Genomic DNA, 25,647 nt, shown 5'->3' on the forward strand with positions numbered 1-25,647 from the left:
TTCAGCACTATCTATTCTCTCAGTTTCAGCACAGACAAAAATATTTCAGCACTAAAGATAAATATTTTATATTTTAAAATACATTTAAATATTAATTTGATGAATATTCAATACCTATTTATTTGCATAACCAAAGGAGAGACAATGGATTCGGACAAGATAAGCTGTTTGCTTCTGCAAAACAGAAACTTTTCAAATAATTTTTTCTCTCTTTTTGCTTGGTGTGCTTTATTTAACCCGCAGAATTTTTTTCTTGAAAAGATCTGGGTTTTAATAGGAAGCCATATTTCACTGAAAATGAGTGACAAAGCTGGCATTCCCACAAATGACTGCCAATATATTATTTTTGTTTATGTGATCTTTCCAAAATAACCCAGCTCCCCTTTTTCTGTCACTGTGCATATATTATTTAGCAAAGTGCTTCAGAATGCTGCAAAATTAAAGCAGTTTTAGGACTCCTGACGATGCCAAAAGGCAAACAAGAACCCCAAAAGTATCCTTAGCATACAATTTAATTAAGGAATATCCTGAATAAATATACATGAAACAGAGCTAAAATCTATCCCATTAGAGAAGGAAAAGATGTCAAAATGTATATCAATGGAGTTTATAACCTCCTGAAAGCAGATAGCCTGTCTTTTTTTTTTTTTTTTTTAATTTGGAAAGAATACATTTTCCTCGCTACCAAAGGGTAAACAATAGTGTGCACAGAAAGAAAGGCAGGTAATATGTCAGCTCTTGCAGCATGTACATCACCTAGTGGACATGCTTTGCATACTAAAGGGTGGGGATCTATCCTGCTCATGCATATTTTCTGCTCACGTTATCAAGTGCTAGTCCTGGAGTGCGTTTTCCACACACGTGGAGCTGCAAAGCGCACCCAGCAACTTGTGGCTCACCTGTCCCAGCCCTTGCCAAGCCCCGGAGAGGGGGCAGCATTTCTGCAACACAGCACTTCTTTATGTCTTCGCTCCTTTTCTCTGCAGGGGTCAAAGCAGGATTTAGCCTACACTCCCAAATAAACTGAAAATGATTTTCTGAAGAAAGTCTACACACCATTGGTGTAATCCTGCAGCAGACTCCATCCCGCTGCAATCCTCTGCAGTGCACAACCTACAAAATGTGTGCAAACAGACCGAGGGGAAAATGAAGTGTAGCCCACGCAAATATGTAAAATATACTTGCAAATTAGAGGGAAAATTGGAAAGATATGGTTAAGGCAAAGGTTTGTGAGTTAAAGCTGCCAATGATCCAGCTTAGCATTCTATCTGACTGTTTAGTTTTACATGAATATTTACTGCATCACTCCATCCAAATGAGAGCTTCTCCAGTGAATGCTGTGGTAGCTACCTACAGCCCTGATCCGGATGCCAAGGCCTAATCCAGCTTCAGCAGAAGCAAACAGCGAGATCCTTGTGCACTTCATGGATTGTAAAAGCAAGCTTTTTGGAAGTGGAAGACACGTTTATAGAGAAACATCCCTGAACAAACAAAGGATGGACCTAAAGTCTGCAGTTTGACTGGGAAAGTGTTTGAGGAGCATGAGCTCTGGATGGGAACATGTGACAATATGTAACACTCTGAGCTGCAAGGCAGTGACAATTAAGAGGGACATACTTGTCTCTATTTTTAAACAGCAATGAGGTGAGTTGATATTTAAGTTCTCTTCCAAGAATTTCAGTGCAGATGACTGCCCATAGTATAATTATTCACAGTAAAGACTGAGCCATGTTTCAGCTCTGAACATTTGATCGGGCTCTGTACAATCAAAATATAGTCAGATTTGGACAGCCTAGCAGGATATTTCTGACTTCCATGTGCAACTATACTTTAACCAGCCTTTCTCTCACACAATGTCACACAGTGATACACAGTGTAAATCCTTCATATGTCAAATCAGACATGGCATCTACAGTCTGCAGAAAAAATCTGCAGGGTGTAAAGTTACCAAGTTTTTGTGAGGTCTACTGTGAGGCTGCATTTTTTTTTTCCTTCCTGAAACATGAATTCATCTTCTGAAAAATGTGTTTATTTTTCCTTTTTCACACAAAACCCACGTCTACTTTCTCTGGGAAATAAATAGAGAAAAGAAAAAGGTGTGGATAAGAGAAGTTTGCAATAAGCCAGGCTTCAATCATCAGCTTTGCAATATAATGATAAGACTCAATGGTTACAATCTTTTGTTATTTAGAAATCATGTCAATTCTCCCAGCATGTCTAAGAAAAATATAGTCGCCATAAAGTAGTTGGCATTTAACGCTCTCGACTACACTCCATTATCTGAGAAGGTTTTGTCCTTACTGGAAACAGTGGGAAATGTCATATAAGATGAGCTAGGGCTGGGAGTTTAATAGGTGATTTCTGTATTTTTCTCATTAGGAAATGAGACCCCAGAAGTCTATAAACTTCATGGATATTAAATTGCTAACAGTTCAGACTAGATTTTCCAGACTTTCCAAATCTAAGCTGATGCTTGTCCACTAATTTGAACAGTAATGCCTAGAAAGTTGATTGATCTTCAGGAGTGAATGTACACACTAAACATTGTAGGGTTTTTTTTAAAGCTGTAAACTGAGAATTAGGAGTCAGTGTTCAGTCTGTGACACTTCATCAAACATGATCTGAGACCACTGGCAAACCTCTTTTTTTTTTACCTTACACATAGAACAATTGGAATGAAAGTATCATGCCACAAAGATTTTCAAACTGAAGTTTCTAATCTGCTGAAGACAAAAGAAGGCTTGTAAAATTTGCTATCTTTAGATTATTTTTAAATATCTGAAGGTACTTTAAAAAAGGTTCTCCCATAATTTTGGCTTTGAAATAGACCTCTGTAAAACAGATAGTTTTTAAATTAGAAATCAATGCCAGACTTGTGGCTGCTCACCATCTTTGTAAATTGAAATCACAGTAGACCAAAACATGTCCTGATTTATGATCTGTAAAGCTGAATTTATTCCAATGTAAATTTGACCATGTATTACAAGATACTGACCAGTTCATTAAAGCTCTATATCTTGAAATGTTTGCAGAAAAGGTACCTTTGTCCAGATAATAAAATACATTAAAAACATATTTTCAAAATCAACCAAAATTTCAAAGCCAGCAAGAGAGGCAATACTGTTATAAATATGCAGCTAAATATACATAAAAATGCTTCTTCCCTCCTTTTGGAAATGTGTATGCCTTTATAATAAACACACAGAATGCTACTTTGCATTCAATAGGTCTATTTATGTGTTTAAAATTAAGTATTTGTAAATTTGCAAGATCAGGCCTATAGTGTATGTGTGTGTGCGTGCGTGTGTGTACGTATATGTACAGGAATAAAGAAGGCAGCTTGATTAGAAGTTCTATTCCATGCTCACTCTTTTACTTAACATCTGACATTGGAAAAAATGAAGCTAAATGTTCCAGCATTTCTGACAGTTCCAATCCATTATCTGTAATCTGAAAAAAAACATGCACTTTTTTACTCTGAAGCAAATGTAAGTTTTTTTCTTTTTTTTTTTTTTTTTTTTGTGGAGACGCCTTCTTTATATAGTGACAACATGATACCAGAGATACCAGTTTGCTGTAGATTGCATGACTGACAATAATATTCTCTGCAACACGTAGAAGGGAATAACTGATGAATCGGAAAATATATGGATGCCTACCGAAATGATTATGTAATGAAACACGAAGTCAAACGGTGGCATGCTTCTATTAATTGTAGATGATAGTAATTAATTTTCACTGCAGTTGTGATCATGTCGCTTCTTTCAGAAGAATCCAGAATCCCCTTCCAGGAAAGTGTGAAATTGCATCTGGGTTCTTCAAGCCATGAAAGAATATAAATTTCTTTTAAAATAAGAGAGGGAGGCCTTCCTCGATACTGTACTTTAGAAAGAGGAAAAAACAAAGGGAAAAAGAAAATGATAATTGTTTTCTCTAAGGCTATTATCTAATGCAAAAGCAAACAGTCTGACTGGAAATCAGCTAACAGAAGGGGATTAGAGAGTAGATCTAAGAGTGGCTTGATTTCTAGCACTGCTGTCTCTTCACACAGTGATGAGACACAGGCAGAGCAGCCAGGAGCTCTCCAGATGGCTAGAGAAAGTGTTTGTCTTGGGTTACTGCAGGGCAGTCTGGACTCTTAAAGCCGGGGAGGCATCATTAGGGAGCAAGTTAGATGTCCACCCAGTAAAAGCGAGCGAAAGAAAGAAAGAGTAGGCAGGCTGCCCGAGAGGGACCACGCTCGCCTATTGTTAACATATACTTGACCCCCACTAACCTCTTCACGACACAGATGTCTCCTACCTCTATCACCTCCCACTGCTTTAAGCCCTCCCCCCCTGCACCTGGGTAGCGGGGCCGGCCCGGCTGCCGGCAGTATGCTGCCTGCCTCGCTCGCTGCCTGCTAGCGGAGCCGGGCGCAGCGGAGCGGCGGCGCAGCCTCGGGCGGGCTCGGCACCGCTCGGCACCGCACCCCGGCTCGGCTCGGGCTCGCCGCGGGCTCAGCTATGCGTCGGCTGCTCGGGGACAGGCAGAGACCCCGCCACTGACAGCGGCCGCTCCCTGCGCTCCACATCACGTTTGTCTGAGGCGGCGGCGGCGGCGGCGGCGGCAGCAGCAGCAGCAAGGAGAAGGACCTGGGCATTAACTATCTCGACTTGGAGACTTTGCTTTATTTTTGGTTCTTGTCCTTTCCCGTGGAACCAGTAGTCTCTCTCGAGCTGATCCTCCTTTAAAAAAAAAAAAAAAAAAGAGCGAGAGAGGGTGGTGGGGGGGGGAAGAGCAGCTGGAGTTTCTCCTCAGCTCGTTTTGACTTTTGTGGACGTGGATCATCTGGACTGGGAAGGGAAGCCGCGCGGCGCTGCTCTCCCCTTTCCCACCCCCTCGCCCCTCCAGCAGCCTGGGCTGCCGTCTCTCCCCCAAGCAGGACGGGAACTTTTATTTGCAGCTCGCAGCCCGTGGCGAATGGTGGGCATCTCCGGTCCTCTGCAGTGTGAGTACGGGCGCGGGCAGGGCTGGGCAGGGCGCGCCGGGGCGGGGGGAGCCCGAGCCCCTTTTCTTTCCCTTTCTCCTCTCCCGCAGGGCTCCCCGGGCTCTGAGGGGCTCCCGTGGCTGTAACTAACCCAGGCGGACCGGGGCTGCTGCTGTGCCCGGGCCAGGTTAGCGCTGCATGCAGCCTTACACGCTCTGTCCCCGGCTTACAAACTAGCACCCCGAATACTGCTCAAAAGCTCAGAAACCAAATAACCCAGTTTCGGCAGAAAATAACCCTCCCTGGCATATATTATAACAAAGCGTCAGATTTCTGTCTGTATTTAGGACATGCCTTTTTCTTTCCTGCCTCCTCTCTCTCCAGGCTCTAGTGCTGGCCAATGTGAGTTGGAGTAGCTGTAATATTTCTGAAGGGATTGTTTTGTTTCGCTTGTTGTTTCACTGCAATCATAGATTTGTGCAGCACTGAGAACATATTTTCGGACTATTTTGAAAGAAATATTTTAGGCGGTGCACGTCTCCTTCAGCTGTACCGCGGCCATGCAAATAGCTTGTTCCCTAAAACGACAGGATAACGTTAGGGATTGCATTTCCAAAACTGCCATACAATGTAACTGTGTCATCTCCTCTGGCTGTGCTGAAGGGTTCGATTCCATACATTTGCAACAGACCATTGATAAGGGAGATTGGAAGGATGAAAAACATATTCCTGGCCATTTAGACAAGCCTTTGACTTCTGCGGAGTTCGAGTCCTTTTGTTAGTGCCAAAGTTGAGAAATTTGGTTTAGTGCAGGGAAAGATTTTGCCACCCTAGCAGGATCACTCGTGACTCCGTTTCAGAGTTAATTTATAGCGAACTAGCTGTCGTTCTTGTACTCTGCTCCCTTAGATATTAGAGAGAAACCGAAAGTAACTAATCGGACGCAGCTCTTAAATCTTTCTTGCTCCAACCAGGAGCTAAAATGTTGCTTCCTTCAGTTCACTGATAAGTTTGAAGGAGGGTACGGGGAGTCGAAGCGGCCTCCCCCTCCTGCCCCCCAGGTTGCAGCCGGAGCCGGGCGCGGCGGGACCGCCCTGCCCGACCGCAGCCGGGGCTCCCCGGCATCGCCGCTCTGGGAACAGATGCCTCGGAGCCGCTCGGGTTTCTTTGGGGAAGCAGCCCTCCATCTTCCGATCCATAGCAGGCTCTGCCCGCCACCCCCTCCTGCCTCTGCCGTGCCCTAAATCACGGCACGGACAGGATCCGTCTCTCGCAGCCGCCTGGCCGTGACGCCCGGGAGCCGGCAGCTCCCGCCCTGCAGACAGCTCGGGAGCGGGCTGCGATCTGCTGAGTCCGCGGCAGCAAGCCTGACCGAAAGAGCTGCCCAAGTTTTCCACTGGCAATCGCAGGCGGGCGGGAAGCGCCTGCCTTCGCTTGCCAGGGCGGCCCCAAGGTGCGCTGTGCAGGGCTGCGCGCCCGCCTGTGCGGGCAATGCTGAGCGCGGTGAGGGCACAGCACGGCGCGGCAAGGGCTGGGCAAGAACGGGTACGTGCCTCTTAAATCAGCCCGCAGGAGCTGCCCGCTGTCTCTGGGAAAGCAGCAAGTGCCAAACGCTTGGCTACTGGCGTAGCCCTGGCTAACTAGAAGAATGTCTTGTGAGTCTTGGTATGTACAGCCAAGCGTTTGCTCCAGCAAGTACTCCTGTGCTTAATGTAACGCTGACCCCTTTAACTTTTAACATCGCTTCTCCTAATTAATCTGTTCAGGCCCCAGACTTAAATGGCTGTCCACAGCTGCTGCAAATTGATTTATCCCCTGATGGTGGTCCGAGTTGCTGACCAAAGCAGGATTTTTTTCCCCTCCCCATTTTTGCTCTACTAATCTGTTTTATTTCCTACTTACAGTAATGCTTGCATGCTTTTTGAAGGACTTAGAAAATATCTTCCATGGACATGTAGCTAGGAACATAATTATTGTATTTGTAAACACAATATGTTAGGGCTAAGGGTGAGTATAATTTATTTAACTACACCCTTGAAGCCTTACATTTCCATCTCAGTTTCTGCATCCTGACAGATGTAATAGAAAGTTTAAATACGCAACTTTGTTAACTGCAGTTTCAGGAAAGATGTGAAAGATGTTTTTAGAGCTGAATTCTATTGTCCAGGTTTTCTGTTCAGCTTTTCTGTTAACGGCTTAGTGAATCTGGATAGCAGAGAGGATTGAAACTGGTTTCTAATGGTTGTTAAAGCTGATGCTTGACCTTTCCATGGGAAGTCTGAAAACCTCATTCAGTTTATTCTGGGCTGATTTCCTTAGGAAATTCAATATGATCAGGGAATTTCCTTCAGCTCGGCTGAATGGTAAAAAAGTTACCCCATCTTGTTTATGCATTCTGGTTTTAGCACTAGGTGTTTCTGTGGCCCCTCTTCAATAGGAAGATAATAGGAAAAGACATGAGTATGGCTCATTCATAACTGTACAGTGTGTGAAAATATGAAGTTGGCAAAGGCTTTGTTAGGTGTGAGATTCACTGCAGATTTGCTGTAAAGGTTTTCAATTAGGAACTTAAAATAACTATGTTTGATAATTGATAACATTCTTAAGGTCAGTTTCACCATACCTGAACTTCCAGTACAATCGCTACTATTTTCAATTAATGAGTCATTTTCCTTTGCTGTCATGAGAAGCTCAATCCTGTATCAGTGCAAGAAAACACCAAACTCCACCAAAAATCCAACAGAGTATTGAATCCATTCATGCCTCTGGCAAGCTGGAGCCAGGCGAGGGGTACAAGAGATGATAGCAGGACTTCTTTCTGTCCTGTGCTTGCAGAAGGGTGAGTGGCTGGGTTCTTGAGCTGTGAGCTTGCTGCAGGGAGACAAGAACCATTCTGTTTGTAATGGAATGCAGACAGCAGTGTTAGGTCACTGCTTCCTGGCAACTGCTGCACAAGTTGTTTTTCTTCAAAGGCTTTGAGCTTTTAAATAGTTTCCAAAATCTTTTTAAGTAAAACACTGCCTTCTACCATTTTTGACCACCTTAACTTTAACTTGTTTCATGACTAAATAATGGACCAGTAAAACATCACACGGTATCTCTCATCTGTGTACGCTTAACACTATGTATGCCTGTGTGCACATGGAGTTTTATACTGGCAGTATTGTTTTTGGAATAATGGGGGAGAAAAATAGCTCCACCTGCAGTGCTGGTCAGTGGATAGTCAGTTCAGGACATTCTTCCCTGTCAAATCCTGTTTCTCACTTCTCTGAAACGAACTTCAGACGACAGGCGTTGAATGTGAAGCTCGCCTCACTGAGGTACTGTGCAGACTGCAAACTCCTCACTGCCAGACGCTTTGGGTGAAATAGGCATCTGCAGTGTTTGCATTGGGGGTGATGGGAGAAAGGGCTTGCAATTGTCATTTTCAACTTTCAAATCCACTTGCCACAGTCCATTACTGTTAAATCTTTAGCTAATTGAATAAGGATATCAGTATGTTGCTATTGCAGGAGCTTCAGACTTTTTAGATTGAGGGGTGGAGGAGAAGGTCTTGTTCTTTGTTCTGTAGAAACTTAAGTTGTCATGCAGAGATCAAGAAGACTTAATAGCTGAAATAAAACATGTATTTGGTGTTCTGAAGGGGTCATTTCTCATGGCTTGGCTGAAGAAATGTGAAAAGAAATTGTTTTAATCTACATAAAAAAACCTTGATCCATGTAGTTAGTAGCAGCCTGCACTTTTTCATACAGCCTTTAAAACAACCTATAACATTTAAAAAGTTGACACTGAATTTAGTATAAGTAATGAGAATGTAAATCTTTAAAATATTGGCTTCCAGATTACATTGTCTTCATGATGTTTCACATCAGAGATCTAAAACAGTTGGTTTAAAAACTGAACTTTTAGGGCCATGGGTCTTGATTTCCCATATAGATGTTCCTTTTTAAAGACCTGCTTCTAAAATGCAGTTATCCTATTTGTACTATAAACTTTATTAGTTTAATATATGGTAGCAGAGGAACACATACATCAGGAAGTAGCAGACTGTGTGGTTTTGTGGAAAAAGAAAAATGAACAGCAGACATAAAATCAAAGTCTGTTCTATCCTGTTCTTTAAAAGCTTTTTTTTATTTTCTCCCCTCCAAATTTTCATCTGCAAGACACTGACTTCCATCTTCATTTTTTTCTGCCATTGATATGAAAGTTTCCAAATAAAGTTTAGACAACAGTGGACATTTTATTAAAGTAAACATTAGTTCAGTATAATGGAGGTAATTGTAAGTGATAAGAGCAGAGCAGGTTATCTGTGTGTTGTTTAAACAGAAGGAGCTATTTTGCACCATTTCCAGTAGCCATCTGTAGAGGAGAAGGGTTTGCACCTGTCTGTCCACACTAATTATAGATTAGGTCCAAAGAAATGAAATTCGAGTAGCCTTTCTCTTAATGAAATCCATGGTGATTTTATTGTAAATGTGTTTTGTGTACAGACGGTGATGGTTTGTCTGTGAGTAAAATAAATTGCTGTATGGCTGTTATGTACTTGTAGTTGTAAAGCAGGATACTGCTGCATTAACAAAGGTCCTGAATAAAAATGCACTGCTCCATTTAAGTCCTAGGCTTCAGTGATGTCTCTAGCTAGGCTTAATCAAAAAGGTTCACTGTAGGCATAGTTATTTAGGGGTATGTTTCAGGGTAGACTTTTCAGTTATCATCACTTTCATGTCAATGTACTGGCATGTAGGTGGTCCTTTGCCTGAAATATGAGGCAGAAATGGTTTCATGTTAAATATGTACACACATATATGCGGAGTGTGTCAGAAATAGTTTCCTCTGGTATAACCTACATTATTAAAAAAAAGTGGAAAGAGTGAGAAATGCATTCTGAAGTAAAAGGTCACATGAATTTCTACCACATCTGTTTATAGTAATTATGAACATAATTAACATAAGAATTACAAGTGAGGTAATGACAAGCTGAGCTATGAGATATTATGCCATAATAGTCATATGTTGGAATTCTCACATTATAGCACACCAGAATTCACATATTCAATGCAAGAAAGAAAATGTTAGATTTTTATCTATTTTAATGCTTCAAAACTTATCTGCCTGGGGCAGATGGACTTTCCGCTTTAGAGGAAGGTAACCCATTATTACAAGAGAGTCAGTTGAAATTAAGATTTCTAGCCTGCAGCTTGGACTTTGAGACAGCTGTGCTTATGGAATGCCACTTCTGTTACACATTTGTATTCTGATTGTATTTATTTTATTAATGCACATTGTTTTATTTTTAAATGTGTTTTCATAGCAAACTGCTTACATTGGGAAGGACCCTGGATTCGTTTTTTTTTTTAGCATTTTGTGATTTGAGCAATAAAAGTATGGTCAACATAGACATAAGATGCACATAGTTCTCTGCACATGAGAATCTGGCAGATCCTAAATTAGTTCCTAAATCATGGCATGATATGTATGTATTTCAAGGAAAAGCTCTGTAACAGAAATACCTAAAAAGAGCAGTCTCTCATTTGCGTGTAATAGTTTGAAATAACATATGCAGAAAGAAATCTGTATTACCTTGCAGGTTGAATTAATTAATAAGTCACTTTTCTTTAGAAATGCGTAGAACATGCCATTGAGTTTAGAAGCTAAGGTTTCAAACAAGTTGACTAACTTTTGTAATATGACCCATCTCATTACCTCTAAATATGGTTGTCACGCAACTGACAACTGGAGGAAGTTGAGGGAGAAGTGGCTCTTCTTCAGGGTAAAAATACTGGCTGAGGAATGCATAGTAAATTTGACATGTGAAAATCAGTTTGCCTTCACTGAAAAATCAAGGTCCTGGTTTTGCGATAGGTCTTTCCAAGGCTAAGCATATAGAGTGGTTTATGAAAAATAATAAAAAAAACTCTTATGCTATGTCTCAGTGATACCAAGAGGTTTTCATATTATTGGATTAGTGGAGGATTTGTGACAGACCCCTTTTTTATCTGACATTCATTGCAGTGACATGATTTTCACATACATGCCCTTCCCCCATCTAGGTTCTGGTTTTCACTTTGTATTATGTGTCAAATTCCCTTTATTCCTTTTCTTGTGGAATAAACTGCTATCTTGGACGAGTGATTTTGGAAGGAGTTTTGCACTGAACAATGCCAGTCTCACTTCAGTGTGCTGTCATTGTCCTCCTCCCTCCTTCGCAGTTACTCCTTGGCCGACATGCAATGGAGATGCGTTTCCTAACAAATAAGTGTTGATTCCCAGGGAGAAACATTTTAGAAATTTTAAAACCCGAGCACATAGAGTGCCTGGTGCTGGCACGGCTATTCTGCTGGCTGGCTGTGCTTATGGTAGGCAGGCCAGGCTGCTTTGCTGTCTCTCTCCCCTTTCCATGCCTCTCGCTAACCCTGTGCTCTTTGATGAATCCGGACAAAACAGTCCCTCAGTTTTCACAGTACCTGAGTTTAAAGTACAGGGAACTACTTTTCCTTATCGCTCATCCCCTGGTGAATGATGCCACCACTTTGTAGCAGCAGTGCTGTGTTCAGGCCCTTATGCCAACCGTGACAATGAGCAGGCTGGATTAGGTAGGGGCTTGGCCAAACTGGGAGCAGGTACACTCTGTGACTGTGCTGGGCCAGCGGCCGCCCTGCTCCGTGCGGGATGTAGGCATGGTCTGTGAGGGGGGAGCCGGGCTGCAGCAGTAGCTGTGGCCTGTGAAAGGAGAGCCGGGCTGGAGGCAGTCACAGGGACGATCGCCTTGGTGGGGGTAGCGGCGACCTCCGGCAGAGGAGCCTTGGGGAGCCAGCGCTGCGCCACTCCTGGCAGGGTCCTTATCCCGGAGAGGTGCTGGGCAACTTCCAGGGCCGGACGCCGGCCAGAGGGCAGGCACACGCAGACCTGGGCACCGCCGCCTTCTCCCGCGGTGGGCGGCGCGGAGGTGGCGCCTCTCCTCGTGCCGGGCGCGGCCTCCCCGGGGACCCCGGGCCGGCTCCAGCCCCGCTCCCGGCCCCGCTGCCTCGCACATCCTCCGGCCGCCATCTGGGCCGCGCTGATACCGTAATCGCCCCGATGCACGCCGCCGTGCCGCCCCCCCTGCGCCGGCGGGGCCGCGGAGCCGCGATGCTCCGTCCCTGCGCCGCAGATAAGCCGCGAGGCGCGTGAGGCGCACAAAGCTCGGGCCGCGCCGGCGCCTCCTCGTCCCTCCCGCCGCCGGAAGGTAAAATCTCCACCCGCGGGCGGGAGAGGCGGAGAGGCGGGCGGGGGGGACACCCCTCGCCGCTTCATAGCGCCCGGCCCGGCCCGGCCCGCTCCGGCTCCCTCGGCGCTGCACAAGTCGATAGGCGCGGGGAGAAGTGAAGATATAACCACTTATTATCTCCCCCCGGAGCGGGCGGGGGATTTACGGGCAGAGATTAGCCGGCGGGGAAACAGGATCTGCCTTTTGTTGTGCTGCCTCCCCCCGCCCCCGGGCAGCTCCGAGGGGAGCGGAGAGGGGCTCGCCTCCTGGGCTGGCCGCAGGGAGGGAGGAGGTGGCCGCAGAAGGAGGGTGGTGACTAGGGGACACGACTTTAAACACAGCCCAGAGGAGCAGAGAGTTTCTTGTCTGGGTGTCTGAAGGAGCCCCGGCCTGGGGTGGCAGCGGGGCCGAGGGGATGTGACAGCCCCGGCCTGTCACGCCCGGGCTCCTACCGCTCACTCCTGGGGTGGTTTCAGTGAAGGCTCCTAACTTCCAGAATCCCCACAGAGGATGACACCGGGCTTCAGGAAAAGTGGCTTCTTTGCTCTTTCTTTTTTGTTGTTTCAGATGGACTTCTGGTGATGCTTTTTAAGTTCTCTTCCAGATTAAAATGAATTGCACGCTCGGTGTGTGCATGCACGATGCTTTAGCGAACGGCTTACGAATGGTCATACCTTAAAGCAACATTAAACAATTACCTTTATATTTAAAAGTTTGAAATATTTATACTGCCGTTTCACTTTGTCAAGTGTTTGCACAGATAGATATATAGATATGATCTGGTAACTAAAAGCCTAATTAAAATTTGTTTAAAGCCAGGGGGGCATGTATTCTTGTTGACAGCAGCAGATCGATAGGGTAAGACAATAGAGCCCCATTATTTTACTTCCATTGACTGAACATATTGACATTTCAGGTTTGCGATTGCCTCAGTGAGCATGATGAAACACTGAAATTCATGAACCAACTGTCTGGAGTGGCACATATATTACTGTATGTCATCTCTGCCTTCAGGTTACCTTATCACTGAAGCAGAATGGTAATGGATGGCAGCAGAGTACTTCAGGGGGGTGAGGGCTCTATCCGTTAAGAAGCTGACACATAGCAGGTTTCAGGAGTATCTTTAATTACACCTAGAATTATGTACAAAGGAAGATGGTCCATGTTACCTGCTGCTGCGCTTCAGAGTTTACAGGCACAGAAGCAGATGGGATAACAAGGTACTTATGTGTCTTTTTTTATATACATTACTTGATACCTTTAACTTTTGCAGGAGCCCAAGGATTTCTGGTTGTGCTGTTTGCATGCTCGCCATGTTCACCAATGGCAGCATCTCAACCCAGTCTTGATGCTCAAGTTCTAGAGCATCTGCTAGACATTCTCCTAGTCTGAAGACTGCAAAGGAAACAAAGAACAACTTTGAAATAAATAAATGCCCTTTGAATTTCTCTCCCCTCAACATGTTCAAACGACAGTCAGTGCTCAGAGAATTCAATGCAGTGAGACTAGCGGAATGAAACATACATGCATATATGTATATCTATATATATACACACACACACTTTTTTTCCTTGCTATAAGCACCATAAAAAGAAATGTCTGTGCAATATGTGCACATGAATGCATAATTGTATATATCAGTTTATATGATTGCATGTAAATGCCTTTATAAAGAAGACCCCTGTCTGCAGAGCATGCAATGTGTTTATTATTTCAGAGGCTTTCACATCATCTTTAAAATCTAGCTGACTGTAGAATGAAACCCATCAGGGTAATGCAGAGATAGAGACTGAAATTAATTTAAAGCAGACAAAGAGCAAATACAGAAGAGCTGTTACGATTTAACTAATTTTTAAAAGTAAGTAGACTGAAAATATAAAATGTATTTTGTGTGCCATCTACTCAGCAATTGTTGCCATCAAGTGGACTGCCGATGCCCTTTAAGATGGTAAAAAGAAAACTAGTCCTTTATACCATTTTCCTGAAAATGTTAGGTTTCTGTTTGATCAGCAGGTGCTGTTGAGATGAAAGCCATGTGTAAATTTTCAGAAGGCCAAAAGTGTCAATTCAGAAAAGGAAAGTGATAAGAGAAAATGCAATCAGTTTTCCTGTTTTCAATTTGTGCAGGATTTGAAGAGCTGTTTTGTTAAACTGCTACATCTGCTCCAATATGAATATTGAACTACTTCCACTAAAAATAACACCCTATAATTTGGAAGCCATTGCAATCTTTTGTTAATGCAAGTGGGTTATTTGAAAAAAAAAATCTATTCTGAAAAATCTCCTGCCTAATGTGCATTTTTGTTTATCGGCACTTTTATCTTGAGCAGATAAAATGGCATTATGCAATTAGGACCATATCTATTTTAACTGGAAAAATGACACTGGGTAGCTGAATGTCACTATGTTGGTGAAAGGATTTAACTCGTACTTTTAAAATAATTTTATTAATAAACTATGATTGTAGCTTAAAATGACATGTTTTGCATGTCATTTTGTATCTTAAAATGACATGCCCCTTTGCAGCAATACAGCTTTACTTACTACTGAGGGCCTTGAGCAATGTAAAGGATGTTCAGTATATGACACAATATTCTTTGGCTTGTTTCATTCCTGATATACCAGCAGATCTTAAGTTTGGGCTCATCAAGGATATTTTAGTTAATGGGGATTGTGGTGTAACTTTTTCAATGGTAATTGAAATGATGGAGTCTATTTGAATGCATATAGACAAAAATAATCATGGTTGTAGAGCTGCTAATCCAAGTGAGTTCTATGACTTGGAAAGCATAGTATTAGTAGAGCATACATTTTCTGTCATAAGCATCTGTGAAGAACATAACACTGTTGCTTTTTAGTTAAAAAACAAAAAACAAAAAACACCAACAAAAAACCCCAACAATAACCTAATGGAAAATACATGTGTTTGTTAATTTTATAAATAAGGATCTAAATGAGGAAGGGATAATTCACTGTTACATCTATGGAACCCTGTGTACATAACATGAGTAAACGTGCAGAATGGAATGAGAGCTTTTATTGCTTTATTTCAACATAGCGAATTACCTGGTTTTAATATTAGAATGGGCTTTAGCTGTTGAATTCTAATCTAATCTAGTAGTCAGGAACTAATTTTTTGGTAGGTATCTGCATGGGAAAAGGCCTTGCTGATGCTTCTGTTTTGCAATTGGATTTGTACACTTTTGGCCTTGGGAGATTTTCCTCAAAGTGATCTGCAGATCAGAAATAATTAAAATTCAATAAACTGAAATTTAAATATAGAATGGATTCTGTGTGAGATCCGTGCTTGTGGTAGGTTGTCTAGAAGTCTGTGGCATGTCTACTTTATAGTTTGTATTCCCCAGCATAACTGCGTGCACACATGTGCATAAATTTATGTTGAATGACAGAGGGATAATTATTTATACAGATTTTATCAAAAACTCTGTGCTCTCCTGAAACATAACAAAAAGCCTCCCTCCCCAGAAGAGTGTTTACATCCCGTGACAGTCACTAGATTCAAATCTTCTCAACATGAAAGTTGTTTCCTTTCCTCCAAACCTTCTTTTCCCCAACAAAGCTAACCCTGTTAAACCTCACCTTCTGTGGGATGTATACATAGTTATAGACATATGTACGAGAAGTAAATATTACAGAAAACATGGCCGATTGGGGCAAAATGTCTGTAGCCTTAAATAGCTGGTGATATCTGCCAGCAGCAGGAGGGGCGCTGAGGAGGCCGTACCTCGGCTGACCCGGGGATGTGAGAGCCGCGGGGAGCCCGGCGTTCCTGCTCCGTGCCTGCGAGAGGCTCCCTGCTCGCAGACACTGCCGAGCAAACGCCTGGCACGGCGTGTGACAGCAGAGACTGCCTACCTGAGCAGTTCTGGAACCAAGGAGCTTTTTGCTTTGGTCCTGGGATTTTCTGGTGCCTTGCACAGGGGTTGGGGTGGAGCCCCACCTCAAAAGAAAGATTATAGCTGCATGTCCAGATTTTCTTATCTAAATGTTCTGAACACATTCATGGGAGTGTTCTGTTTTCTTAATCTTTGCCAGAAATACTGCATACACTTTTGCTGTTCCTGTTGAATAGTTGCCATATTTAACTCCACTGGTTGTGAATGGGAATGTGAATACTTTAATGTTCCCTCTCATTTTCTGTAACACATTTTGGGATGCCAGGAAAAGGAGGGCATCCTCGATACTCTAAATATTTCAGAATACACAAAAAGAATTTAATAGAAGTTCTGAAACTTGGGTTTGTTTATTTATAGTTTTTGGGCATGTGTTGACTTATTTAAGGAATATATGTTTTTATACTCAATATTATTTCTTGGAAAAGTACAGTTGTGTTGTACAAAACTGTGCAGCAACAATATTCCTGCCTGATCCCATATTGTAACATGTTGATTTGAGATCCTCATGGGATAGCTCATGATTTCTTTAAACATTTTGGAAGGCATTTGATTAATTTTTATGTTTATCAAGACAGGTATACTCTGGCTGTTATAGTAACGTTAATGTGCAAGGTTCGTGGAGGATAGATAATAGGTTCTTTTGGAAATTAGGTTGCAGTCTGGAAAGACAGAAGACTCCACCTAGTGGAGTGGAATTAATATGCACATGGTGGCAAGCACTGGTGTGTAATAAAATAGGTATCATTTATGGATAGCCAAGTTGCTACAGAGAGTAAAGCCCAGGAATTCAGACAAGCATCTGAGGCGGTGGTTGTATGACCATTACAAATTGTACCAGGCTGTAGTTACTTTTGGAGCTCTAGGAGGGTTATGTGTGTCTGCCATGTTGGATGTTAATATGCAGTTTGCATAAGTAGTAGGCATTGCCAGCTTTTTTCTTTTGTTTGAAGATCTGCTGTCTACATTTTTTGATTTCTGATGACTCCACAAGTCCCCCTTTTGGTTGTGGCCCAGGTGGCATTTTAAATACCTTGGGAAAAATAAAGGAACAACAATTCAGCCCCCCAAAATCACCACTTTTGCCCCACAATCGCTTATTTTTAGAAATACCTTTCTGGTTTTCTTCTTTTACTTTGGTAATGGCAGTATCAGAATGTTAGTTCTGAATGTTACCATGACAGGTTGTGTGGCATGTTGACTAAGGCTGTATGTGCTTTCTGGTAGTCACAAGGTTTAACAAACTCTCTGATGAAGCACCAGATTATAGGGTTTTGTGCCTGTGCTTTACTGTCCCATTGGTTTGGTCACATTGTGCTACTGGGATGTAGTAAAAATAATTTTAAAGCTGGTATGTGAGTGAACATCCATCCTGAGCAGCTGAGATGTTTTCCTGAAATCCTCTTGGAAAATGCATCCTAACATTGAATCACACATGCATTAGATAAGTTCAGGAAGAGAACTCCCCAGGACCAGCTCAGGCTTTGACAGCGAGAGGGTGAGGCTGTTGCCAGAAAATGGAATGATTAGGGTGCAACAGAGGAGACAAAATGCTGCAAAGGATATTTGGGAAGAGTGCTCCAAAGGAGCGCTTCCAGTGAAATCCAGGTGGGGTTTGTTGCCAGAGCCATTAAAGCATAATGGTGCCAGAAAAAGCTGCCAACAAATGTGGGAATAATGGCACCTATGGGTGTGCTGTCAATGGATGGCACTGCCAGGATGATTTTTTATTTTACTTTAATGGTGACATTGCTAAAAGTATTTAAGAGTAATGTTATAGGAAGTGTTTTAGTGAGTGAAGTCACTGGGTTCCAGGAACCATTAAGCAAAACCTGTTTCTTGACTCTACTATTTATTATTTTAAAGCTTGATGGCAAACCACTTAATGCTGGAAAAGCAGGCTGCAACCTGTATTAAAGCATGCTACAGGTGGACAAGGAAACCAACCTACTGAACTGAATAGCCCAAGGTAGTTTCTGAATGTTGTACACATTTCATGTGCACCATGATAAATTAATACAACTCCATGGATCAGCAGAGCTTGTAAACGTTGAATGAAATCCTGGAGGTCAGATCTTATGTGGTACTCCCATACCTAGTTCTCACTGAAGACAGTGTTTCTTTAGTTAAAATGCCAGTTTGAGGAACTGGACCTTCAGGATTTCTGTGCTCCCATCTCACATCTGTGATCTTGACAATACTTTTTTTAGATTGGTTCTCAGACTTAGATCTAGATCTCTCCCTAATAAAATGGACTAGATCAGGTCTCAGTGTAAAGCCAAGGGCATTCTTTTTGAATTGTAAATCACTGACTTACCTGACAAGACTGCCATATAAAGGACAGAAAAAAGCCTATTCCTTCCATAATAATGCTTGCAGATCCTTATTGAGTCCATTCGGCCAGGATTCTCAACTTGTGTATCCCAAGATCTGTTTTAAATTGTGTTTAGGCCAGCTGCCTGCCCCAAACATCCAGAGAAGGCCACAGCTACAGTAAATACCAGCTACAGTACTTAGAAGGGGGGGATCAATGTGTAATTTTCCTTCTACATTCTGGGATTGATTGGTCCCACCTCTTCACCTGGATGTTAATTTCCTTTTTTGTTTGTTTGTTTGTCTGTTCATTTGTTTTTAAGTCCAGGCCCAAATTTCACTATCTCTTACAGAGCTATTATTGGCCACTATTGTTTTTATTATTCCATGGCTTCCCTGGGAAGAGACGGATGGGCAGGACCTCAGTGACATTGCCAGAGCAAGTCATCAGTAGCCATGTCTGCCCCTTAGGAGGTCACAGGAAACAGGTGGCTGTGTTAATTGTCCTCAGTCCCAACTCTTGTCCTTCCTGGAGGGAATTTAGAAGTGGTCAGGAAGTGTCAGGCCTACTGTGTCCCCCCAGGTTCACTGCTTCAGGCATTCATAATAATTTGAGGTATGTGCCAAGCAAGGGAGACTGTCTGGGAATCCTTACTGTCCTTTTTAAGCTGAGTGGCTACCTGGCTAGGAGGGCAGAATGCTGTTGCTGCCGAGTATGTTTGGGATTGCAGCTGGAATCCAGCAGAATAACAAAGAATTCTATTAAAAAATGTATTTCCGTATCATACACTGTTTTCCTTCTTTCAAGATATTAATAAAAAGTCCTAGGTAAGCAAACTACAAAAACTCAAGAGGTGCATGAAATATTTCTGGAAACTGATTCACTTTTATCGAGTGAGTCGAGGATAGAGAATGTCAGTGTATTTTCTGCTTAGGCCAGTTTTAATTGTCTTTGTTGCAACTGCACCATCAGTAGCCATGGATCTCTAAATGGCACTCAGTCCTGTGCTTTGGAAAATCAGTTCAGGTCTTGCTACTTTATATGAGCTTCTTGTTAACAGCTTGCTTGATTTTTTTAGCAGTGAGGGTGCACAGCATTGCTGAGTATCTCACTGCAAATGTGAGTGCACATCCAGTGCTGTAAGCCAGATTTTGAATTACCAGTAATGTTTCTTTAAAGTGTCTTTTGGAAATTATTCACTCATGTTGGAAGCAATGTGAGTTAAGTAATAAATATACTAGTTATTTATTTGCCATATGCATTTGGGGTGAAAACTGAGCTTCTGCTCAGGTGTACTCTTGATATTACCGAGACTACTTGACTAAATAAGGTGGGCTGCAGGATTATGTGGTCGGTGAATCACACCAGTTTCTGAATCGCTCTTAGAAAATACCAGCCTGAAATGCTGGCAGATAATGAACACATTGTGCTTGGACTGGTACATTATTTAAAGAATAGCATTTTAAAGTAGAATATTTTGTAAAATGTTGGTTTAAGAACCATTTTGCAATTTACTTCCATCAAACCTATTGTACCAGGAAAAATACCTCCTTCAGAAGAGAAAAGGTGTCAGTATTGTGGAAGAATATCTGATTTTTATCCAGCTATTTGCTATTTAAGCTCCCTTCTTTTCAGTGCAAGGAGATCAGCTGACAACAGCAGCGACCAAATCATGTTTGCAGCTGGGCAATTACAGTAGACCCTAAGATCTGCAACTGTCAACCATGAACGCAGATGCCTTCAAAGTTCTGTTTTTCTTCCGTGTGGAAGTCGTTGGCATGGAACAGATGCCTTCATTTTGGAGAAACCAACTGCTGGATATAATTGGTTCTCTCTTGTCTTGTCCTCTAGGGACAGTCTCTCGCAGATGAAATTAGATGAGAGTAAAAAAAAAAAGACACAGGCACACACACTCGCACATGACATGAAGCAGGAGTTTTCAGGATCCCTCTCTGTTTTGTCACGTGGAACTGTTTTCAGCTGGAAGATTTCATTCCATTTTTAGCACTCTACACACACACATTATGATGATGCTATATGAAAAACATGCAAATGAAAATATGTATCTGGCCAAAGTTTATTATTAATCTAGGCATGCTTGTTTAGAAATAAGACAAGCATATCCATCCCATATTACTTAAGTGTTAAATGTTGACTTCTGCGATATCTATTAGTGCTGCAGTCACAGAAATTTAAAGTTAAGTCTCAGAAGAGACAAGATGCTTTAAAAACTGTTTTGTTGCAGTGGTAGAATCAAAGTTTTTTATCAAATGATTTGGTAGTTGTTAACATGGGAGGAAAAAACTAGTAGCAGACTTCAAAATTCACCTAGCATTACAGGCATTCAATTAAGAAAGCATCTTTACAGGAACTTCAGCAGAGTTAGTATGATGGACACCTGTGATGTGCTATTTCTGTAAGCCCTGTGGTAGGGTACTGAAGTGACTGTGTCCTCTTACTGCAGGCATCAAAAATGAGATGATGGCAAATGGCCTTGGAGACTGTAAGAGAGGGAGAATCTGCTTACCCTGTGCCTGTCAAAGGGTTTCTGTCATCCCTTCTCTGCCTCGGTGTAACAGCTACCAAATCATTGTGGTTTGTGTTACTTAATTATGCTATTAAAATAAATTTATACCAACCTTAGGTTACCTTAATAAGCTCAGCTGTGAACTGTGACAGTCAGGCAGTGCTGTGTATTCTCGGGTGCATCAGGAGGTGGGTGCAGCAGGGATTGGGGGCTGCCAGGAAATAAAACTGCCATTGCTGGTACCCAATGGGGGCCTCATCTCTGAATACCTTTTCTCTCTTAAGTTTTATTTCTGAGTAGAAGTTGGGGTTTTTGGTTTTGCTTGTGGTTCTTTTTTTTTTTTTTTTTTTTTTTAAATATGTATTGCACTTTGAGGTGTCAGTCCCTATTTTACATGATGCATTTGCTACTACTGTAATAGTAATGTCACCAGCAGTGAAAACTGACAGGAGTTACTTTGGTCTTGCATTGGTAGAGTTGGTAAAAGACAGTTTAGACACTAGATGTGGCTGGATAGCTGCCCTGCGCTGTGCTCCTCTGTTTCCTGCTAACCCCCGGGGGCTGTGTGGGTGGAGGGACTTCCAGCAGTTAGGAGGAAGCCCCAGGTAAACTTGTTTTTTGAACTGATGATTCTTCAGCTTTTAAAGAGAGAGAGAGTCCTTTGCTGTAGGACTCCAGTTCTGATTCACAGAACTTGAGTGCGACACTGTGTTTGCTCTTAGCATTATATTTTGGACGATCCACATATTAAAGGGAAAATTTGGGGAAGTGCTTAGGTGATGAAGGGATTTCTGGCAGTATCTAGGGAGTACAATGATGGTTCATTTCATTTGAGGCTGATCCTGATATTTGTAGTCTTTACATCCTATTAATTCCTTGAAAGATAAGCTGATACAAGCATGATTTGCCAGGGCCAGTGGCTCTTCTAAAAGTCTTGGCTCGGGTTATATCCCCCCTCTCTACACATATAAGATAAAAGCACTGTGAATATGAGGTTAACTGAATTCAAATAGAAGACTCTCTAGAGTTATTGCATTCCTTAGAAAATAAATACATTTCTCATATGGTTGAGATTGATCAAAAAAGTGTTCTGTATGCCAGTGATTACATTCCCATCTGTGATTAAGGTTTTCTGTCTGCATCTGGTTTTCACATTATATTTCTGTAACAAGAATCCTTTATATGGCAGAGTTCACTCTCTGTATTTTCTATTAGTTGCAGCTTGAACTACTGCACGGATCGCAGATTTACACATGTGGTTTTCATTACTTCATACCATTGAGAAAAAGTAATATTTGTTTGGGAAAGTATGTTTTTCAAAATTTCCATGGTAATACAACATGTTGATCCTTTTTTATAACACTCATGTAAGACTACAAATTGTTTGAGGCATTCTGCTTTCACTGAAGTTCAGACATTAGACAGTTTTGCATGTACATTCGAACAACAGCATCAGTTTACAATTCAGGAAGTAAAAATACATTTAAAGAAGGAGATTAGTGTAGAATGGGTATAGCAAAATGCATCCATCACTTTGGAAAATGTGGTAAATAGAAAAAATGAACATGGGCCTGAAACAAAAGAAGAGTAGCAAATCGAAGTGATGTCTTCATTGTAAAGTGGATGACAGATTTTTTTTTAATAATAACTTTTTTACAGTAAGATGTTTAAAATCTTTTACCAGCTATGGAAAATGAGTATGCTATTCAGCAGAAATATTGAATTTTTATATATTACATAGTTTAACATATTTGACCATAATTGTTTCTAGTGACCAAATTAAAATAGGTTAGCAAAACATGACTATATCTTTACAAATGTGTTACTCTGAATCCAAAATATTATGTATTCCACTATAAGACAGTATTTCAGCCAGATTGTGCTGTTGTCACTTAGTAGAAAACTTAATGTTTAAATTATCTCAGTGAAATTAATAGGGCCACTTGGTCAGTGGAGAATTTTTCAGTTTTGGTAGGATTTATGGGTTTATGATCATAAAAATCAGATCAAGCAATAACAACAATTCAGAGAATGCTGTATGCATTTATGGAAATTTAAAGTGTTACACAAAAGTCTGGGCAATTGAAAAGTATACAATTCATGCTAGAGGCACAACTGAAAGGTAAATTTATTGCCTATGTAAGAACATTGTGACAACTAGAGAATTGCATACAAAATAAAAATAATTTTATTAAAGTAGTTATTGTACCCAAGTTGTGGAGTCCTAACCACATTTTGGAGGTTATTTTCCAAATGCCAGAGGCAGTTGTGTCACTTTGAGAGCTCCACAGTTGCCAGATTCTGGGTAGAGTCCTGCAGCCCTTACCACTTGTTTTCACTGAAATCAGTGGAATTTTGGCTTCTCCAGGACTGTGGGGAAATGTCCGACCACAACTGCTGGAAAGAAAGAAAGGACTTTGGTGAATTCCTTTGTTCTGTAACCTTAACTTTAACTTGGGAAGGTTTGTTTTGATTTGAGAAGGGTGCTTGTTTGTGGGAAAGATTGCAGTTTCTAGCACAAACACAAATGTGCTCTTTTGCAAATGCCCTTGGGAATGAAGTTTTTTTGCAGAAAGATCTAGTGCAGGAGAGAGTTGGGGCTGGATTCTGGCTTAGATGCATGAGCTGTGGCTGGATCCTTGTGCATGCTGAACTTGATGTCCCGAAATACTTGAACAGTCATTGCAGATTGAAGCATGTACGTAACTGTGTGTGCTTGGCTCTGAAAAAACTTTCTGTCTTGACATAATTATGAACCCCTGAAAAGCAGCATATTAATACCTTGGAAAAACTGACTGTGATACATTGTGATACAGACTTATACAAATGTCAGAGTATTTGTGTAACCCAAATAAACAGGTATTTTAGGTGTTGGAGTGGGAGGGAAATGGCCTTTTCAAAAGTGGGAAGATGATTTGTAAATATATCAATAGCTTTTTGATCTGCCTTTCTTTAAATGTGTTTGCTGTTACAACTTACAAATCCAATTTAGTATTGGTGATGTGTAAATTGGAAGATCTCTATTTTTAGTAAACATTTTGATTTAATAAATGGTTCTGTAGAGCTTCTGTTGAACCAGGTAAAGTATGCAATATTTTATATTATGTGAATGTATTTAAACCCAAGCATTTTACAGAATTAACTAATGGGTAGAATATAGGCTGCCCTTAATTTGTTGCCTTCTATATGCCAGCTGTTTTAACTGAGCAAATTATGAAACTACCTTTGTTGAAGAATTAATACAGTTTTAAAGTACTACCTTATATTAGCAAAGAAAATGTGGTTACTTGTTGTAGAATAATGTTTCTGTCTTCCCTTTTTATTTAAGACTACTATTATCATGTAAATGAAGGGGTGTGGTGCTTCAAACTGGCTGTGATATATGCTTTTTTTGTTTTTTTTTTCATTTGTTGTTGTCAATAGAAAAGATTGATCTCTGGGCTGGTGAACATAATATCTGTCCCAGTCAGAAAAGGAAAGAGGAAATTAGCAGAGCGATTGGTGGAGAATGATATCTGTCAAAAGAAACACTTGGAGAGCACTGAGTTTAGTGATAGGTGACTGCCGGAAAAAAGGGAACTTTGAATTTTGTCAAGGTAAGGAACAGAAAAATATTTGATTTTATAATGTGAATACCTTTTAGAAGTTATTTGTGTGTATATAATGACTGTACCTTGCCTTGTAAACTGTAATTAAAAAAGAAATCTTTCCCTTTAGCTCCAAAGAGTCTGCCTAAATCAGTGAAGGTGCGGTCCTTGTTTAATACAAGTAAGAAAAGTGTACTGCAATGTTCATAAAATACATCAGTCCTGACTTTTAGAAAATCTGCATGAAATTTTAAACTTTGGTGTTATTTTTGTGTTTTTAATGACACAGTTGCTTTTTATGTGTCATGTCAATAGTACTTGGCTGGGTTGTGGAAATAGTGACTTTCAGTTTTCTGAGCTGTGAATTAGAATAGTATTTGCAACCAAGTTAAGAGGTAGTTGTAATCACATTGGCAAAATGGTTGTTTGTAATTTAGTGGAATCCTCTGGTAAACTCATTGCATCAAACTGGGAATCTCTGATAAATTTGATTGAGATGATAATGAGAATGGATATTTCTGCTTCTTGTGCGCAAAGATTTTTACTGTACTATAAAAGTAAATCTGCTATTGCTGGACAAAATTTCTAGATAAGCTATGACAGTCGTTCCTGTCTTCACTGTAACTACATTTTTTCTTCTAAAATGGTGTGTGTCTGGATGGCAAGCAACTGCTAAACTGATTTTAAGTGCTTTCCAACACTTGGATAATTTTCTTTCTCAGTGTTGGACCATATCGCCTGACATAACTTTGATAGAGTCTGGTACCAAAATAAGATGAATGGTGTCTGAGTACTCTTGGCTTTGCCCTGGATAGTTTTAAAGGTAGCTCAGCCTTGATCATATTACTTGTTTTCCCACCTGAGATACCATGGCCCATGCTGCTCTGCCTGTGGGGTGTGCAGAGATGGAGAACAGCTGAAAGAGCCAGTGGGAGCCTCTGCACAACACCTTGTAGCAAAGGGCTAGGCCTGAGGTTTTGTGCACCAGTGTGAACGTACTTTTAAAAGATTAAATCCTAATAAAAATGAAGTTGCATTCTAACTTGAGTTCCTATCTCATTTTAAAACAAATAAATGCTTTTGTGGGACC

At 41.4% G+C, this 25,647-nt stretch overlaps 1 protein-coding gene across 3 annotated transcripts in view; it reads left to right on the forward strand.

Moving 5' to 3' along the window:
- The first annotated feature begins 4,515 nt into the window (after positions 1 to 4,515).
- The window catches only part of RUNX1T1 (RUNX1 partner transcriptional co-repressor 1), a 115,169-nt gene continuing 94,037 nt past the window's right edge, over positions 4,516 to 25,647 (forward strand). Inside the window, exons 1-2 of one of the 3 annotated variants that reach the window (XM_059485682.1) lie at positions 4,516 to 4,990; positions 24,394 to 24,566. In XM_059485682.1, the coding sequence (XP_059341665.1) occupies positions 24,479 to 24,566 (88 nt within the window). In that variant the 5' untranslated portion in view covers positions 4,516 to 4,990; positions 24,394 to 24,478. Of the gene's footprint in view, positions 4,991 to 6,486; positions 6,635 to 24,393; positions 24,567 to 25,647 lie in introns of those variants that run through there. The other 2 variants (XM_059485691.1, XM_059485701.1) reach the window with 2 other exon arrangements.

This window comes from Ammospiza nelsoni, chromosome 1 (assembly GCF_027579445.1).
Source record: "Ammospiza nelsoni isolate bAmmNel1 chromosome 1, bAmmNel1.pri, whole genome shotgun sequence".
NCBI lineage: Eukaryota > Metazoa > Chordata > Aves > Passeriformes > Passerellidae > Ammospiza > Ammospiza nelsoni.